The sequence below is a fragment of the Dipodomys merriami genome, unplaced genomic scaffold, assembly GCF_024711535.1.
Source record: "Dipodomys merriami isolate MVZ:Mamm:240054 unplaced genomic scaffold, mDipMer1.0.p SCAF_14, whole genome shotgun sequence".
In the NCBI taxonomy this organism is placed as follows: Eukaryota; Metazoa; Chordata; class Mammalia; order Rodentia; family Heteromyidae; genus Dipodomys; species Dipodomys merriami.
The window spans coordinates 3488991-3508720 of NW_027202715.1; the positions used below are offsets into that span (position 1 = coordinate 3488991).

Below are 19730 nucleotides of genomic sequence, written 5' to 3' on the forward strand. Positions count from 1 at the left end.
TAAAAACATATCTTTAAGCCAGGTGCACTAGGACTGTATTCTCAGCTGCTTGGGAGGCTAATGCAGGAGGATCTTTTTTTTTTTTTCTGTCCATCGTGGGGCCTGAACTCTGGGCCTGGGCTCTGTCCCTGAGCTCTTCAGCTCAAGGCTAGCACTCTACCACTTGAGTCACGACTTCCAGCTTTTTCTGCTTATGTGATGCTAAGGAATGGAACCTAGGGCGTCATGCATGCAAGGCAAGCACTCTACCATTGAGCCACCTTCCCAGCCCCAGGAGAGTCTCTTGAGCCTAGAAATTCAAGACCAGCCTGGGAAATATGAGGAGACCCTGTTTCCAAAAAAACAATGGACAAGTAAAAGCTCAGCCCAAGCGTGTATCAGGTTTTCCTTAACCTGGAAGGTACAGAGCATGAGACAGCAGGGATTTTCAATATCAGGGAGGCATTTGGGCTTTATGATCTTTCAAAAAATTTCCTTCGGCCCTTACAGCCTAATGTACAAAGATCATTTGATAAGAAATAGATTTTTGTCTGTAAATTCATTTCTACTCATTTCTACAGATAAATCTTTGAAATATACTGTGTTCTCACAGGCTTCCTTGTATTTCCAAATTATATTACTTAAAAAGCCAAACTTGGTTACTGGGGCACCAAATTAGTAATTTAAGAGGAAGAATTTGGCTGGCTTTGTTATATAAACTTTATTTCAGAGTAGTTGAGTAATTCCTAGCTGATGAGGAGTATTTTAACCAATAAATGTGGAAGGAATGACAGGCGGAATGAAAAAATCACCACTGTGTAAATAACTTTCAGTGACAGTTGGTTTATGTAAGGGTCATCATGGATGAAACCATTGGTCTCCATGGGGATTTGGGGAGGAACAATGTATTAGGACCATCTGAAAAATTTACTGGGAAGTTTATTTTAAAACTATGTCACCTAATTAGCCACATCTGAAACTTTACTTTAGCCTCTAGTATAAACAACAATATGACTGTGGTTGTCAACCAAATTTGGAGACGAATAAATAACTCCACAATGTGAAGCTGGATGGTTCTTTATGTTTTCTGACTTTTCTAACTGAAGCAGAAAATACTAGATGCTTTGTCTTGGATGGGGAGGGGACAGAGAGGGAAACAGATGGAAGCAGTTAATGACATCCTTGGAATTGTTGAGTAGGACATTCTTTTGGGCTGTTTGGTTGATGTTTAGAAGTTTCCAGGGCATGACTGATCTAAGCTTCCTCTGTAGTCTTAACTTTTACAGGATTTCTAAATAGTAACTGCTTAGGCAGCCCTAAGCAAGAAAATAAGTTTTAGAAATTTATTGGTGGATCAGTCTCCTAAAAACATTAGCATGGCAAGGCTAGAGAAAATAATGATTATTGGTTTGTGTGTAATTCTGACATGAACATATGATCTATGTTTAATGATTTCTCTGGGAGGATATGATATTGTTAGAATCATGAACTATTTGTGACTGTAGTTAAAGGCATATTGGAAAGTGGGTTTAATATGAGAAGTGATGTATAGATAGAGCATCCCTAATCTGAAAATTCAAAATAAAAAAATCTCCAAGCATTTTAGATAAAGGCTATTCAACTTGTATTTGAATTCTTCCATGAGGGACTTCCAGCGCTGAAGGGATTGTAAAGAAGAACCACTTTAATTTTGAATGAGATTTGCATTGTCACATGAACACTTTTTCATGGGTGGAGGAAAAGTTAACTGCTTCATGACTGTATTGGCAGATAAAATTTATAATTTACTGTTTGCCCAAGTTTGCAGTTAGAAGCCACAATGTTATGTGAGAGGCATACAATTGCATGATTGCCATGGAAACTGCCCTGATAGTCACACACTATACATAAAACAGCACCAATGCTGTTTTATGAAGCTCTTGGTTAGACTTGCCCCACTGGAAGTCATTTATTCCCTTAACAAACTGCCAGCAGCAGGGTCAGCTCCTGTGTTCCATATTAGTATTTTGTATCATTATCACTCATCATTATTGTCGTCATTAGCCAGCTGTAGTAGTAATTCATACTTACATATAATTGGTTGACTGTTAGTCTAGACACAGTCATTACTTAATTAAGCATTTATTGATTGACTTCTGTTTGTCTAGCATGCTCAGTGTTGCATAGTATATTGCAGCTTCACCAGTGTACAATGAAGGATCACTTGTGGGATGTATTAAAGTCATTCATTAGTAGTTTTTTTTTTTTAATTAATAAAGTACTGAAGTTTACTAATACTTAAAAAAAAATGAAACTGACCTGTAGGTGGCAGTAAGCAGGGTTAAAAAAAAAGATTAAACCAGGCACCGGTGGCTCACACCTGTAATCTAGCTACTCAGGAGGATGAGATCTAAGGATCGTAGTTCAAAGCCAGCCCTGGCAGGAAAGTCTGTGAGACTCTTATCTCCAAGTGACTTAAAAGGTAGAGCACTCACCTTGAGCTGAAGAACTCAGAGACAGTTCTTAGGCCTAGACTTCAAGCCCCATGACTGAAAAAAATATTGAGAATATTCAAAGTCAGATCTGTCCCTCTTGTTTCTGCTTACCATTAAAAAAAACCCCAACAAACCCAAACCTCTCATTAAAGTAGAATATATTATTTTTGCTTTTTATTGTGTTTACTTTTATATGTTTTATTTTTCTATGTATCATGGAGACACAAAAGTGGAAACTACTAGAGATATTTAAAAATATTTGAAGGAGTTTCAGGTTCAAGAGCTGCAATGAAGGTTTATTTTATAAAAGGAATACAGAGAAGGAGAGTTCTCACTGTAATAAGGAATCCTGTAAGTAACTCATAAGGTCTGTGAGGAGGGTCGCCATCATGGTAGGGTAACAAAGTTCAATGGGGAGAGTTTTGGTCAAGTGATGAAAGTCTTGAGAGCTTTGTCAGTGGTTTTTCAGAAAATTTGTAGAGAATTGATAATAGATGCTAGTCTTGTAATAAAGGAGAATAAGGTACATGTCATGCTTCCTAGATTCATTTTCTGGTTTGTATAAACTTGCTTCAGATTATTCCTTATTGGTGAAATATGTTTATGGCGTTTCACTATATTTGCTTTGAAAAAATTGCTTTTGTAGTATTCAGTCGAATAGCATTGTAATTCCTGTAATGGAGCAGATATGAATGAGGAAGGCAGTTCTTGGTTCTTATCCAAGAGTGTGCTATATCTAAATGCATTAAAAGGTGTCACTTCTGTGGTGGTCTTGTGATATGAACTCCTGTTGTTGGCAGGCAAATGACACTTGCACTTAGAACTGTGAATTGTTGTCATGTTCTGCCTCAGTGCTGCTCTGAATCATCAAAACTAAAATTGATTCCCCAGCCTGGATTATTTTTGAAACTTCTTGTAATGTCTAGGCCTATCGAATGAATGAATGTTCCAAAAATACTATGTAAAAGGGTGTCCTAGTGCCATATGTTTGCCATTAATCATGTTCTTGGAGAATTGCCTTGCTGTAACCCTTAAGCTAATTAGTTAAACACAATTATGATAGCTGCTTGAAAGGTTGTTTTTTTTTTTTTTTAACACAATTTGTATTCAAGTACAAAGAAGAATTTTAAAGAGATTAAGTATGCTTATACTTAATTTAGATTTCTTTGGCCTGAAGCAATAGTGTCAAGTTTTTAGATCACTATCACTCAAACCAATTTGTGATTTAATTTGTATTTTTAAACACACTTGTAGGTGAAAGTGACCAGAATTATCTTTCTTTTTTTTTTTTAAGTTAAGAATTAATGCTTTAATCATACCATTTAGTTTCCTTTGATTGTATGGGGCTAATGTGTGTTTCTAACGTTTCAGGTTTTTTTTTTTTTGGTTGTGGGGCTTGAACTCTGGGCTTGAGGCGCTATCCCTCAGCTCTTCAGCTCAAGGCGAGTGCTCTACTGCTTGAACCACAACGCCACTTCTGGTTTTTTCTAGTGGTTTATTAGAGATAAGAGACTCATGGAGTTTCCTGCCCGGGCTGGCTTTGAACTGCGATCCTCAGATCTCAGCCTTCTGAGTAGCTAGGATTACAGGCGTGAGCCACCAGCGCCCATCTAACATTTTAGTTTTTAAACTGCTTTGTGATCCTTTCCATTGCTATTATAAGAGATTTTTGACCTTTGTCATGGATGACCAAATTTCTCTGAGATAATCATTCACATCTGCCAGCTGTCTCGCTGCATTTTTGACCTTGAACAAGTTACTCAAACTTTAAATAGGTCACCTTTGGACTCAATACATTAAACTTAGTTGTGTGCTACTGTTCTGCACTGCCTTTCTGAAAACAAAATGATTTGTGAAGTTTGGAGTCTTCTCAATAATGAGTGGATTCATTTTACTGATTTGCCCAGGAGTTCTAAACAGCTTCACAGAGATTAAACTTTTGGTTTACTTTGTATACCCTTCAAGACTGAGAAACTAAAAGTGCTCTTTTAACTTACATGGCTTGGGGGAGGATGGGAAGGGATGGGAAGGGGAAACAAAGGAGGAGGCTACAATGCTTGATAAGAAATGTACTCATCTTGCCCATGTAATTGTAACCCCTCTGTACAGTATTTTCACAATAAAAAATAAAATAAAATAAACTTACATGGCTATCGGTGTGGCTCAGGTTGTTGAGCATGCCTATCAAGCTTGAGGCCCTAAATTTAAAAGTTCAAACGTGTGATATTATGTTTCCATTATTCAGAGGCAAATAAAACCCATATGATTTTTTAAGAACTCAGTTGGATGCTGATTATTGAGCATGGTGCATATATATTTTCATTTTCTCATGCAATTCTGAGAACACCAGTTTTAAGATACAACCCATTTAAACCCATTTTATAGCTGGAAAGATTAAGGTTTGATGACCTTTGACTCAGTCAAGGTCTAGGTAAGTGGCAGGACATGGTCATTGGTGAGCTCATGGCTTTCCCAGTGTTTTTGCTACAATGTGACTTTCCAAAAGAAAGTATACTGTTTCCCCCATCCTTCAGCCAGTACTCTGTTCCACCCTTAGATGATAACAATTTACCCTTTCCTTAAGTGCTTCCCACAAAAGGAATTAATACAGATGTACTTTATGAGGAATATGGAGCGTGTGTATATGAGTGCACATATAGTTTAGCTTTTGTTATCTTAATGTACATGTTCTAGCAAAGAAGGGTTTGATGTTACCCTTAAGGGGTTTTAATTGTTTTCAGTATGACTCACAGTGTTTCAAATTTTTTTCTTCTCAGTTCTAATGAGGTATAATTGACATAAAAAACATGTAAATTGTATTCAGTTCTACCATCTAAGATGTAGCATTGCTTTTACAATTTTTGTTTTGTGTGTTCACATGCAGTGTCTTGTACTGTCACTGGCCTTGCCAAGAATAAGAAGGTCACTCTGCACTGCTACACTTTAAAGGACTTGGGACAGGGAAAGGGATACTTTGTAGGTAAAGTCTGTAAGATCATCTAGCTAGGAACACAGGGTTGGAACAGCATGTTTTTGCTTTATCATGCACCGTGATAGGGTGAGTTGGTGCAGTGTGCACTTGCTACTTGAATTAGATTAAAGCATGTCATTGTACCCTGTGTTCCCTACTCCCATTCTAAACACTGTAACTATGCCCGGGACCTTCACTCAGATGACTAATGGCTGAGGATCCTTGACCTTTCAAAATGGCAACTCCAAATACAAAGCATATGAGTTATTACTGAGATATCACATGACTTTTTCTGCTGTTTTTAAGTTTAAAAAATTGTACCAAATAGCTTGTAATTAAAAGGAAATTTGATATTCATACCTCTCCCTGAGTGTTGCTATGTTCATATTTATTTTTGTTTTGTATGTATGCAAAAAGATCTGAGGAGGGATTAGAGAGATGATACTTTGTATCTAAGGGGTACTAGAATAGCTGAACTTGGGTTTCTATTTCCTGAAATATCATTCATTTGGTCAACAGTTTAAAACTTATATACCTAGTCAAGGGAGAGTTTTTTAAGATTTAATACTCATTTTCACATAACCTTTAGCTGATATAGACTCTGATATCAAGGAAAAGCTTCTTACTCAGACCTTATATCATGAAGGCCTTAGACTGTACTATAATCTTCAAGTGTATGCAGTCACACACAAAAAAAGAATGTCTTAAATTTAAGAAAATATTTATCACATAATCAAAAGGATTAAATGTAAGCATCTGAACATATCACATCTTTTTATGAATCTCAGTGTCTCCTTCCTACCCTTGCCCTCCTCTCTTCTCTCTTCTCTTCCTTTTCCCTTCCCTCCTCTCCCTTTTTTTCTTTTCATATTGAGGTCTTGAAGTGGTAACTTTGCAATTGCTAGCCAAGCAAGCTATCACTGGTGCCACACCCACACTTCAGTCTCAGTGTTTCTTCATTGGCGGTGTTCTGGGCCTTTCCTGATCTCTGAAAGACCCTACTCAAGTAGACAGGCAAGGAAGATCTCAAGGATTAAGAAGAGCACAAGGGAGAGTATGCTTTTATTTCAAGGTCTTTGATCCATTTGGAGTTGATTCTGGTGATATGTACGGATTTAGTTTTCTACAAGTGTTTAACCAATTTTGCCAGCACCATTTACTGAAAAGGTTGTTTTTCTTCCATTCTATTTCTTTAGCTTCCTTGTCAAAGATTAGGTGGGTATAGATCTGTGGGTTCATTTCTGGGTCTTCAGTCCTATTCCATTGGTCTTCAGGTCTGTTCTTGTGCCAGTACCTAGCTGTTTTGATTACTATAGGTTTATAGTAGAGTTTGAAATTTGGAATTGATATTCCTCCAGTGCTGTTCTTTTTTCTAAGGATTGTGTTTGTGCTGTTCTTTTTTCTAAGGATTGTGTTTGCTATTTGGGGTCTTTTGTTGTTCTTCTATTTCATTGAAGAATGAGGCTGGGGTGTTGTTAGGTATCGCATTGAATTTGTAGGTAGCCTTTGGCAGTATTGCCATCTTCATGATGTTAATCCTCCCAATCCAGGAGCATGGAAGGTTTTTCCACTTCCTTAGCTCTACTTTAATTTCCTTTTTCAGGTTTTTAAAGTTTTCGTTATAGAGCTCCTTCACCTCTTTTGTTAAGTTTTATTTTTCGTGGGGCTATTACAAAAGGGGTTGTTTTCCTGATTTCAGCTATACTCTTGTTATTGGCATAGAGGAAAGCCATTGATTTCTGAGGGTTAATTTTATATCCTGCTACTTTGCCAAAGTTTCTGATCAGCTCAAGTAACTTGGGAGTGGAGTCCATGTGGTTCTTTAAATACAAAATCATGTCATCTGCAAAAAGGGAGAGTTTTATTTCATCTTTCCCAATTTGGATCCCTTTATGTTTGCACCTTATTGCCCTACCTAGACACTCTAATACTAGGTTGAAGAGGAGTGGAGAGAGTAGACATCCTTGTCTTGTTCCTGAATTTAGAGGAAATGCCTTTAACTTTTCGCTGTTAAGTATAATGCTGGTGTAGGCTTGTCACACACTGCCTTTATTATATTGAGGAATGTTCCATGGATTCCTAGTTTTTCCAGAGCTTTCATCATAAAGGGGTGTTGGATCTTGTCAGATGCTTTTTCTACATCTGTGGAGATAACCATGTAGTTCTTATCCTTGCTCTTGCTGATGTGATGAATTATATTAATTGATTTGTGTATATTGAACCAGCTTTGCATCCCTGAAGTGAATTCTGTTTGATATCTAGGGCTCCTTGACACAGCCCAAAATTTTCTTAGTAGAGACCCAGAAACAACAAATCAAAGAAAGGTTGGACAAATGGGATTGCATGAAACTGCAGAGCTTCTGCAAGGCAAACAACATAGCTTAGCAAGATCAGTAGAAAGCCCAGGGACTGGGAGAAGATCTTCACTAGCCACACAACGGACAAGGGTCTCATATCCAAAATATACTTAGAACTCAAAAAAATAAATCCCCCAACAACAAATCCTCAGATACAACTGCCTGATTAATAAGTGGGCTAAAGACTTAAAGAGAATTCTCTGAAGAGGAAATAAGAATGGCCAATAGACACATGAAGAAATGTTCAACTTCACTAGCCATAAAAGAAATGCAAATCAAGACAACGTTGAGATTCTATCTCACCCCAGGTAGAATGGCTATAATCAAGAAATCTAGTAACAACAGATGCTGGAGGGGACATGGCCAAAAGGGAACCCTACTTCATTGTTGGTGGGAGTGTAAATTTGTTCAACCACTTTGGAAAGCACTATGGAGGTTCCTCAAAAGACTCCACATAGAGCTCCCCTATGACCCAGCAATCCCAACAAGGTCATACCAAAGCTACCAGCACAACCATGTTTATCTGAGCATTAGTCACCATAGCTAAGATATGGAACCAACCCAGATGCCCCTCAGTAGATGAATGGATCAAGAAAATGTGATATATATATGTATCACAATGGAATTTTATACCTCCATCCATTTGTTAGGAAATGGAAAGACTTGGAAAAAAATTATATTAAGTGAAGTAAGCCAGGCCCAATGAAACATAGGTCCCATGGTTTCCCTTGTTTGCAATGACTAGTGCTTGTCTATGACAAGCAGAGAAGGTCAAAGGCTATGCACATATGACCATATGAGATGAAGTTAACCAAAATGTACCCCAAGACAGGGACACAAGAATTTTTCTTTCTTGCTATTGTTTTTAATGTACTTATAATGCACCAGGTGATTCTTTGGTTTCTTTTGTAAGTTCTTCCCCTGTGATATAACCCCTGTTTTTGTATTTGATTCTGGTGTTCTGAATCTTGTATGTATATTTTTGTAATTTGGGGAGGGGATGGGGTATAGTGGAATGCTTAAATGGGGATGCAGGTTGACCCATTGTGATGATGAGATATACAGGACACTATGTTGAAAATGAACTTTACAATGGTGGGGGGGGGAGGAATTGGGGAGGTGGGGAGAGAAGTGATGGTAGGGGAAAATCAAAGGAGGAGGTAACAATGCTTGATAGGAAATGTACTCATGACTCTACTCAAGTAACTGTAACCCCTCTGCACATTATTTTTATACACACACACACACACACACACACACACACACACACACACACACATGAAAAAGAAAAAAAAAAGAACACAAGGGGGGCTAGGGATGTAGCACACTGGTAAAGCTCTAAGCTTTATCTTCAGAATCATGATAAAGAAGAGGAGGAGGATAAAGAGGAAGAAATTGAAGAGTAGACCCAGTACTTGAGAGGCTGAGGCAAGAGGCTGGAGAGCTCCACGTCAGCCTAAGCTACATAATGAGACCTAATCTCAGAAAAACAAAACGTAATCAAACAAAATAAAATAGCTCTAATGATTAATTCTATTTGCCAAATAATTATGCCAGTTCCAGGTTGGTTGAAAATAGCAGTGAGGGGGGCTGGGAAGGTGGCTTAGTGGTAGAGCACTTGCCTTGCATGCCTGAGGCCCTGGGTTTGATTCCTCAGCACCACATAAGCAAAAAGAAAAAAATCCGGAAGTGGGGCTGTGGCTCGAGTGGTAGAGTGCTAGCTTGAGCTGAAGAGCTGAGGGACAGTGCCCAGGCCCAGAGTTCAGGCCCCACGACCAGACCCAAAAAAAAGAAAGGAAGAAAGAAAGAAAATAGCAGTGAGGGAGGTGCTGGATTCAGTGGCCACGGTGGAGAAGGCCTTACTGATGAGCTATTTGTCCCTTAATGTCCTTCCTCACACCTATTTCCTTTTCCTCCAATGCTGTTGGTGCTATGTTTGTAGTCTTTCTCCAAGCAGATGTAAATACCTGTTTTTTTTTGGTGCATTAGGGGACTCTGAAGTCCATGAAATCATAGTTTTAGGTGTTTGCTCCATAGTACTTCAGTCTTTAGAAAACAGAGCAGAGAGAGAGACAGACAGACAGAGACAGAGAGAGACAGAGAGAAACAAAGAGACAGACAGAGACAGAGGAAGAGAAAGAGAAAGAGTCTATGTGTGAGTGAAAGTATTTATAACCTAAGTGTCTATACTAAGGTCAATTTTTACTTTTATGCTTTTATTAAAACAATAAATTTAATACAGGATGTGTTTTCCCCACCCCTCCCTGACATGATTTAACTTGTTCAAAGTTTCTGTTTTAAATTGTGGATCAAAATATGTCTCAATAGACTCATTAAACTGTCTCATATAATATATTATGTATATTATCTATATGTATAATTTATTTTGTGGTAGTACTGGGTCTTGAACTCAGGGCCTCTTGTCATTTTTGCTCACATCTAGCTTTCTAGTAGTAGAGCCATGCTTCTAGTTCCTGTTTTTTGCTGATTAATTGGTGATAAAGAGTTGGGGGGATATGTCTGACTGGGCTGGCTTCAAACCCCAATTCTCAGATCTCAGACTCCTGAGTAGCTAGGATTATAGGTATGAGCCATCACTGTCTGGCTCTTTTATATTGTTTTGACTGAATCTTCTCCTTCCTTTCCGAGGCTAAACCAGTGAGTGGGATATGATGGCTGATTCTTACAGAAATGGACAGAGATTGGCTTCAGAGTTGGGGAGTACCTATAGTTTGTGATAGTATACTTTTTTCCATATTCGAACCACACTTATATATACATCTGTATGTGGGCGGGGGGGGGGGACAGAGGAGAAGGAGACAAGGAAGGGAGAGGTGAGCGATGATGAGAAAAAGAACTTAGATTTTGTGAATACAAGAACAGCACAATGGTAGAGTACTTGTCTAGCATGCACAAGGCTGTGGTTTGATCCTCACTATCCCACTAAAAAATCAGCTTAAGGGTAAATCTCTTGATTAATTATAATTAAAATTACCTAGAGTTGAGTAATACCTCTTACATTGTTTCAAGTTATATCAAGTGGTAATTGTGGAAAGAATGGATTACAAGTAAAGACTGAGCATATTTATGATTCCATGAGGCTGTCATTATTGATCACTTAATCTGAAGCATAAGAATTTTCTGTTACTTTAGGTTGAAGACTCAAAAGTAGAGGAAGCCTGACCTGTACTAGTTGATTGAAATAAAATATCTAAGTTGATATCATTGTATATAGTCAAGGCATATTATTATTTAGGAAAAATTTTGATCTTATCCTTAGTTATTACTTAAAATTCTGATTTCGACTTTAAAGTAATCACTTTAAGAATAGGCAACTTGAATGTTTAAATAAAATCACATTTTCCACAGACAAGATGGACTCCTTCCTGTTTCTACTTGCTGGTTAGTCATAGTGGGATTTGTTTGGCTTTTATGAATGCTATTAAATTTTAATGTACAGATCAGATGTTTTATTGCAGAAAAAAATGGTGCAGTGTCTGTTCTGGCCCTATCATTTTACCACACAAGGGAACCATTAGTGGAAAATCAATTTGATTCCTCCCAACTTTTTCCATTTGAGTTTTTTTTTTTTGTTTCCTTTCTCCATAATGATTATTCCTAGCATTTTTTTTTTGAACTGAAAAACTTCCATAGTAACTGGGTCCTTGCTAATAGATGTGGTACTGGAGTTCTATGATGATATGTTTGCTTGCCGTAATTTTGTCAGAATTTGCCTCTGTGAGGTGAAAATGTTGTAAGCAAACTCAGTTGGGAGAAACAGAGAAGCCACCACTAAGAGGCCAAATTATGAGTCCTTATTGGAGAACCAGAGGACTGCTGGTGGTTTCTTGTCACAAAGACCAACAGCAGCAAATGCAGTTAGCACAAAGTTTATATAGGCCAAAACTACATAAGGTGTGAGGAATTAAACCTGACAGTTGAGGACACTTAAGCCTAATAGAAGTAAACCATCTAGAAAAACAATCAGGGGAAATCAAGGGCCAGTTATCTAGGGGAAGCACAGACCCAGTCTCCTTACTTCAAAAATTAATTCAACAAGGGGCTGGGAAGGTGGCTCAGTGGTAGAGCGCTTGCCTTGCATGCATGAGGCCCTGGGTTCGATTCCTCAGCACCACATAAGCAGAAAAAAAAAAAGCTGGAAGTGGTGCTGTGGCTCAAGTAGTAGAGTGCTAGCCTTGAGCTGAAGAGCTGAGGGACAGCGCCCAGGCCCAGAGTTCAGGCCCCACGACCGGACCTAAAAAAACCCAAAACAAAACAAAAATTAATTCAACAAATAGCTTTGAGCATTTATTTTGTGTCAGTCATTGTGTTCTCTGAGAATGTTAAGTAACAACATAGACGGGATTCCATTTTTGTATGTGAGAATATGCTGGTAATGTGGCACCTCATTTTCTTTTCTTTTCTTTCTTTCTTTTGTTTTTTGGTCAGTTGTGGGGCCTGAACTCTAGGCCTGGGCACTGCCTTCAGCTCTTCAGTTCAAGGCTTGTGCTCTACCACTTGAGCCACAGCACCACTTCTGGCTTTTTCTGCTTATATGGTGCTGAAGAATTGAACCCAGGGCCTCATGCATGCAAGGCAAGCGCTCTACCACTGAGCCACCTTCCCAGCCCCTACCTTGTTCTCTTTTGACTTTTTTTTTTTTTTTTTTTTTTTTTTGCTGGTCCTGGGGCTTGAACTGTGGGACTGGGTGCTGCCCCTGAGCTTTTGTGCTCAAGGCTAGCACTTTATCACTTGAAGCTCCACTTTGAGCCTTTGCTCTGATTAATTGGAGGTAAGAGTTTCATGGACTTTCCTGCTTGGGGTCGCTTTGAACCACAATACTCAGATCTTGCCCTCTTGAATAGCTAGGATTACAGGTGTGAGCCATTGGTATCCTGCTCCTTTTGACTTCTTTGCTAAAGGCAGGATTGAGCTCAACATTTCATATTTGCTAGGCAGGTGTTTATACCCTTAGCTCATGTTACTCTTTTTTTTTTTTTAATAGTTATGAGATACAGCTCTATTTTCTTCTGGTTAGTATTGTTTCCAGTGAGTAGTCTGCTGAAATTCTTACCTTTGTTCTTCTTTATAGGTTACATTTTTCTGGATGTTTATTTTATTTTTGTTTGTTTCAAATATTTTTCTCTTTATTGTTGCTTTTAAGTAACTTCATTATGATTTGCCTAATTCAGTTCTTTTTTTGCTAGCATACATTAGTTGTGTAAGAAAGGTTTTACTGTATTATTTGCACATATTTATGATATATTCTGATCAACCTAATCCTATTGTTTTCTCTCATCCCACTCCCACTTCTTAAAATATTTTCAGCAGGTTTCATTTTTCTATTTTTGTACACATAAATAAGCACTCATCTTTTTTTTTTTTTTTTGTCGGTTGTGGGGCTTGAACTCTGGACCTGGGTGCTTTCCCTGCGCTCTTCAGCTCAAGGCGAGCACTCTACCACTTGAGCCACAGCACCACTTCTGGTTTTCTAGTGGTTTATTGGAGATAAGAGTCTCACAGAATTTCCTGCCCGGGCTGGCTTTGAATCGTGATCCTCAGATCTCAGCCTCCTGAGTAGCTAGGATTACAGGTGTGAGCCACCAGCGCCCAGCTCTGCATTCATCTTTTTAATGCAGTTTTCTTGATGTTTTTATGCTTGGCTTTATAAATTTAATCAAACTTGGACAAATTTTATAATTATTTCTTTCAATACTTTTTGTCTCTGTCATCTTCTCTCCTTTGGGGACTTCAACTACACAGACATTAGTTTCCTTGGGGTCATCTCATAATTCACTGATCCTATTATTTATTTATTTGGCTGTACAGGAGCTTGAGCTCAGGAACTCATACTCCCTCAGCTTGCTTGCTTGCTTGGCCCTCTAGAACTTGAGCTATATGTCCAACTTGTCTTTTGGTGATTATTTTGGAGTTGAAGATTCATGCGCATTTTCCTTAGTTGTTCTCCACCTACAATCCACCAGATCTCAGCTTCCTGAGTAGTTAAGATTACAGGTGTGAGCTATCAGTGCTCAAGCTTTATAGCAATCAAAATAAAAGGTCCCAAGTGTATTCTTTCTTTTTTTTTTTGGTCGGTGGTGGGGCTTGAACTCTGGGCTTGGGCGCTGTCCCTGTGCTCTTCAGCTCAAGGTGAGCTCTACCGCTTGAGCCACAGTGCCATTTCCAGTTTTCTAGTGGTTTATTGGAGATAAGAGTCTCATGGACTTTCCTGCCCGGGCGGGCTTCAAACTGATATCCTCAGATCTCAGCCTCCTGAGTAGCTAGGATTACGGGTGTGAGCCACTGGCGCCCAGATTGTATTCTTTTTTTTTTTTTTTTTTTGTGGTGGTTGTTGCCAACAGCAACCATAAAATGTTATTCACAAGCTTAGTGCACTGAACAAATAAAGGAATGTACTGTTACAAATGGCAGATTTTAAAATCTGAAAATTTACATGCTAGCTGGGTGCTGGTGGCTCACGGCTATAATCCTGGCTACTCATAAAGCTGAGATCTGAGGATCATAGTTTGAAGGCAGCCTGGGCAGAAAAGGACCCGTGAAGCTCTTACCTCCAATTAACAACTCAGAAAAACAGAAGTAGCTCTGTAGATCAAGTGGTAGAGCATAAAGAGGGTCAGGAACAGTGCCTAGGCCCTGAGTTCAAGCCCCACAACCAACAAAACAACAATAACAGCAAAAAGCTTATGTAATATTATCAGTGTTTTTGTCTGTTTTCCATGTTAGAAAAAAATGTGAATTTACATTCTTTGTATTTGCATATGATTTTTTTTATTTGGCTCAGCCTGAGAGTTGACTGTTTTTCTCCCCCCAGGGTCGAGAATGCTTGCACCAAGCTTGTTCAGGCAGCGCAGATGCTTCAGTCAGACCCTTACTCAGTGCCTGCTCGAGATTATCTCATCGATGGGTCAAGGGGCATCCTCTCTGGCACATCAGACCTGCTTCTTACCTTTGATGAAGCTGAGGTAGGCAACCTGAGTCCCATGCAGACATCTCCCATACCAAAAAAAAAAAAAAAGCATTTTTTAAAAATATTGGAACATTGCATGATTATTTAGGATGACAAAAGTATTAAAGAGCTAAGCATGGTCATATTTGCAATGTGTTGCACATTCATTTGAACCCTGAATTCTTATTTTTAGGTTCGGAAAATCATTCGTGTTTGCAAAGGCATCTTGGAATATCTTACAGTGGCAGAGGTAGTGGAGACTATGGAAGATTTGGTCACTTATACAAAGAATCTTGGGCCAGGTTTGTCATATCCAGCTTTTATAACACAACTTGTAATGAATTGTCAGTGTGGGATCTCTAGATTGTACAAAAGATAGATGATACTTTTGGGTGTCTCTATCAATGGAACTGACCCTGGGCTTCTGCTGAGATGTCATTCTCTCTGCAATCTGAATTTGCTTTGTACAAATCCTGGCCCTGGCAAATGAATTACACCAGACATTGAAAATACTGCTGGAGAATGTAGGAAATTCTTTTCGATTACTGTAATGCTGAAGGCCACCCTCAATCCTGACCTCTCTCTTCCACATTACACAGCATTCCTTCAGTGTCTGCCAGCTGGCTCTTTATGACTTCTTAGCTTGCTAATTAGCCTGCCTACTATTATGGATTTATGCCTAGCCCAAGGCTGCATAATATAATCAGACCTGGAAGGATAAAGAGCTGTTGTGGTTAAATTTCATTTGGAGATAATTATTTAGGCATCTGAATATTGAATATTCAAAATACACTGGAGATTGCAGCTTCTGATCTTATAGAGTTATAACATGACCTTGAGTGTCCTTAAAGCAATCTAGACCAACAGAATAAACATACTAGGCATTTAACTTGAGGTTTATTATGAAGTATTTTTTTATGTGAAATTTTGACTTTTACATAACAGTATTTTTTTTCTAATTAACTTAGTATATACGAGTGGGAGGAGGGGTTGATTTCATTTTTACCTTTCTACATGTTTACAATATATTTCACTCAATCTCATCCCCTCTGTCACTCTCCTTGCCTTAACAATACATTTATGAGGGTTCAGTGTAGTTGATTATAAAGATAATAAATCTCATCACTAGAATGGCTTTCTTTGATGTCTGCAGTGGTATACTTTTTGTATATGTTTGTTGGGGATTGAACCCAGGCATTCTGCATGTTAGTCAAGTGTAATACTACTGAGCTACACCCCCAGCTGTGATCCAAACACTTCAAAATTTCTCATAGCACTGGAAAAAAATTAATTTCCCAAATGGAATTTTGTTGGCAGAATTCCAATACATAAAAACAAAATGAAGCTACTCTTTGTGAAGAAGCAGCCCCACCTCAAACCAAGCCTTTAGTCTTAATGTTCTGTGGGAAAAAACTAAGAAATTCTAGGAGCAATTTGAAAAATCAGAACTTTAGAAAGTCATGTAGGACCTTTGAGTAATTACCAAAGTAAACAAAAAGTGCTAGCAGATTGATTCCATCATACCAGATGCTTGCATATACTACCACTACTGTAATTATTTTTTTTAAATAATACTTCTACTTGTTTCTAATTTTAAATGCAGTTTAGCTAATTTTGGCCAAATTTGGACCGCAGAGAAAAAAATAAAGATGTAAATAAAGCACATCATTGCCATTCTTAGAACTGTTTTCAGTGTTGGCATTCAGTACTGAGCTCACATGTGAGTCTGCAGAGCAGGCAGAAGTGCTAAATGAAACCTGTATGCATAGTAGCCTGGCAAAATACTTTCCCCCACTTATGAATTAATTTTTTTCCAAATATATATTAAAGTTGTTTTTAAAAAGTATCAGTATATAAATATATACATATACATATACATATACACACATATGTCAGCTGTGAAAGCCACTTAATGAATTACTTTTGAAAAGAATAAAATTGTATATAATGGTTTAGTGAGAATGTTTGTTGTTTAAATACATGGACAGTCAGGTTGGCCTTTTTCCTACTAATTCATTCTCATCCTGTGTATCCTTGGTCCAGGAATGACTAAGATGGCCAAGATGATTGATGAGAGACAGCAGGAGCTGACTCACCAGGAGCATCGAGTGATGTTGGTGAACTCGATGAATACTGTGAAAGAGTTGCTTCCAGTTCTCATTTCAGGTATTTCCTCTTCCTATTGATGGGGGAAGGTAGTATGTTTTAAACTCAGAGGTTCATTTTCTTTTGCTGCTTTGACTAGAGCTCTACCACTTTGAGCCACAGTTCTGTTTCCGGTTTTCTGGTGGTTAATTGGAGATAAGACTCTCATGGACTTTCCTGGATTGACTTTGAGTCATGATCCTCAGATCTCAGCCTCCTGAGTCATTAGGACTACAGTGCCAGGCTAGATGCGTTATTTTTACCTGGGGGGGGGAGATGACATCTGTTGACTGAATGTTAAATGTTGGCTGTTGGCTAAGAGACCAGGATTCATCTTCTCTAATGCTGTCCTTCTCCCTCTGCTCATTTAACTAGCAAAAGGGATTTGTACTTGTGAAGTGTCAGTATGTGCCAGCACCCATGTGAATTTCTTTTTGGTGCCAGTACTGGGACTTGAACTCAGGTCCTTGGTGCTATCCCTTAGCTTTTTTCACTCAAGGCTGGATGATGCTCTACCTCTTGAGCAATAGCTCCATTTCTGGCTTTATTTTTTGCCAGTCCTGGAGCTTGAATTCAGGGCTCTGTCCTGAGTGTCTCTGTGATCAAGACCATTTCTGGCTTTTTCTGAATAGTTTACTGGAGATAAGAGTCTCACAGACTTTCCTTCAGAGTTTGGCTTTAAACCATCATCTTTAGATCTCCGCCTTCTGAGTAGCTAGGATTATAGGCATGAGTCACCTGGTGCCCAGCTCATTTCTAGCCTTTTGCTGGTTAATTGGAGATAAGAGTCTCATGGATTTTGCTGCTCATGCTAGCTTTGAACCACAATCCTCAGATTTCATCTAGGATCGTAGGTGAGAGCCCCCAGTGCCTGGCCCATGTGAATATTGTTCTACAACAAAATAAAAATCCAAACTTAGTTTCCAATTTTCTGATTGTTTTTTATAGCTATGAAGATTTTTGTAACAACTAAAAACTCAAAAAACCAAGGAATAGAAGAAGCTTTGAAAAATCGCAATTTTACTGTAGAAAAGATGAGTGCTGAAATTAATGAGATCATTCGTGTCTTACAACTCACTTCTTGGGATGAAGATGCCTGGGCCAGCAAGGTTGGTGTTACCATGGATGAGGAATACGAAAACAATGTCAAGTTTTCTCCTCCTGGGGATTTTGATTATCCCCTGTCTCACATTTTTATCTTGTAATTGTAGCGTAAGAGGACTCCAATTGTGAAAGTACTTTTTTCTTTTGTTTCCTGGGTTACTTGCTAGCTTTGTGAATTTTCTTTTTTCCAAGGAAAACAGTAGGCATAGTTGAATATTGATAGGAGACTGAGGTACTCTGTATCCTTTTCTTCCTGTTAGATTCTCATTGGCGGGGCTATTGGAGGATGTCTAGTGTGCATACTGACTCCTCTGGGTGGGATTTTTGCTTTTTATGTGGGTAGTTGATTCTAGGTCACTAAGATACTAAACAAGCCCAGAGAAATAATAGAGGAAACAGCATTTCTAGATGTGTTTTTGATTATTCTATTTCCCTGAAGAAATGTTTATTTAAAATATTAGTCTTCACATTTTTGAGTTAGTTTTAGAGATCCCTTTACTCTTTGTAGAAATTTTTCTTGGCTCTAAAGGAGTTTGGTGGATTTCTTGTAGCACCTTGTATGTTGCTTTTGTCTGCTTCTCCCTGTGTAGTGGCTGTGAACACTGTGGATGTGAATCAGCTCTCCAGGAACCAGGGCTGTTTTGATTTATACTTTCCTTATAGAGTAAATAGTTAGGGGAAACACACTGTCTCCAAAATCTAGCTTTTCCATGTATGGAGACAACCCAAGTTTGGCTTCAGGGCCACCTAGCAGACTGTTAGCCCACTAAAAAAAAGGAGGTTTTGTTAGTGGCTCCATTTGGGTGATCGACCAGTGGAATTGTATTTGTATCCTCCAGGACCCACCTATAAGGTAAGGTCAGGTTGGGGCCTAAAATGACCAGTCCTCTCTCGTCACTCAGTAAGCTATAACTGTTCATAATAAATTATTTTACTTTAACTATGGCTTTGTTTACATTGCTGTGGAGTTCAATGGATTTTTAAGATTATATTTAAAATCTATATGCTGTAATCATTTTAAGTCTTTAATACTTACTTTTGCATATTTGACAATTTTCACTTCCCTGTTATGACTTCTTTATGCATCTTTTGTTTTTGTTGTTGTTGTTCTCTTGTTTGTTTTATTCTTTTTCTCCCACTTAGAAGGTAAGCTTCCTCTTGCCCTCTAATTTCTTTTTTGCTTTAAGAGACAAACGCATGTCTGTGGGGTTTTCTTGTGCTGTGTGCCATGCCTTATTGTTTGCCGGTGTAACACTGTGCTCCAATATGTGTCAGAATGTGATTTAATATGGGACTTCAGGCTATGGTGGGATGACTCTTTGACTCTGGCTCATACTGAGCTTTTTTTTTTTGGGTCCGGTCCTGGGGCCTGAACTCTGGGCCTGGGCGCTGTCCCTCAGCTCTTCAGCTCAAGGCTAGCGCTCTACCACTTGAGCCACAGCGCCACTTCCGGCTTTTTTTGCTTATGTGGTGCTAAGGAATCGAACTCAGGGCCTCAGGCATGCAAGGCAAGTGCTCTACCACTGAGCCACCTTCCCAGCCTAAAAAAATCTTTTTGTGCAGGTTCTTGACTTTTTTTTTTTTTTTTGGCCTGGTCATTGCTCCAGCTTCATTTGAGGGGCTAGTTTCCTTAGGAAGCTAGGTGGCCTATAAATTGCCTGTAGACCCTGCTGTTTGGTAAGGAGACTGCCAGGTGATACCATTCCTGAATATACCTCTCCTGCCAGTCTTTG

The 19730-nt window shown here is 38.7% G+C and overlaps 1 protein-coding gene across 2 annotated transcripts in view; it reads left to right on the plus strand.

Moving 5' to 3' along the window:
• Vcl (vinculin) overlaps positions 1-19730 on the plus strand; it is a 103230-nt gene that overhangs the window by 40077 nt on the left and 43423 nt on the right. For both annotated transcript variants that reach the window (XM_070020628.1, XM_070020627.1), the window contains exons 3-6: positions 14614-14764; positions 14942-15050; positions 16792-16914; positions 17842-18002. In XM_070020628.1, the coding sequence (XP_069876729.1) occupies positions 14614-14764; positions 14942-15050; positions 16792-16914; positions 17842-18002 (544 nt within the window). The remainder of the gene's footprint in view (positions 1-14613; positions 14765-14941; positions 15051-16791; positions 16915-17841; positions 18003-19730) is intronic.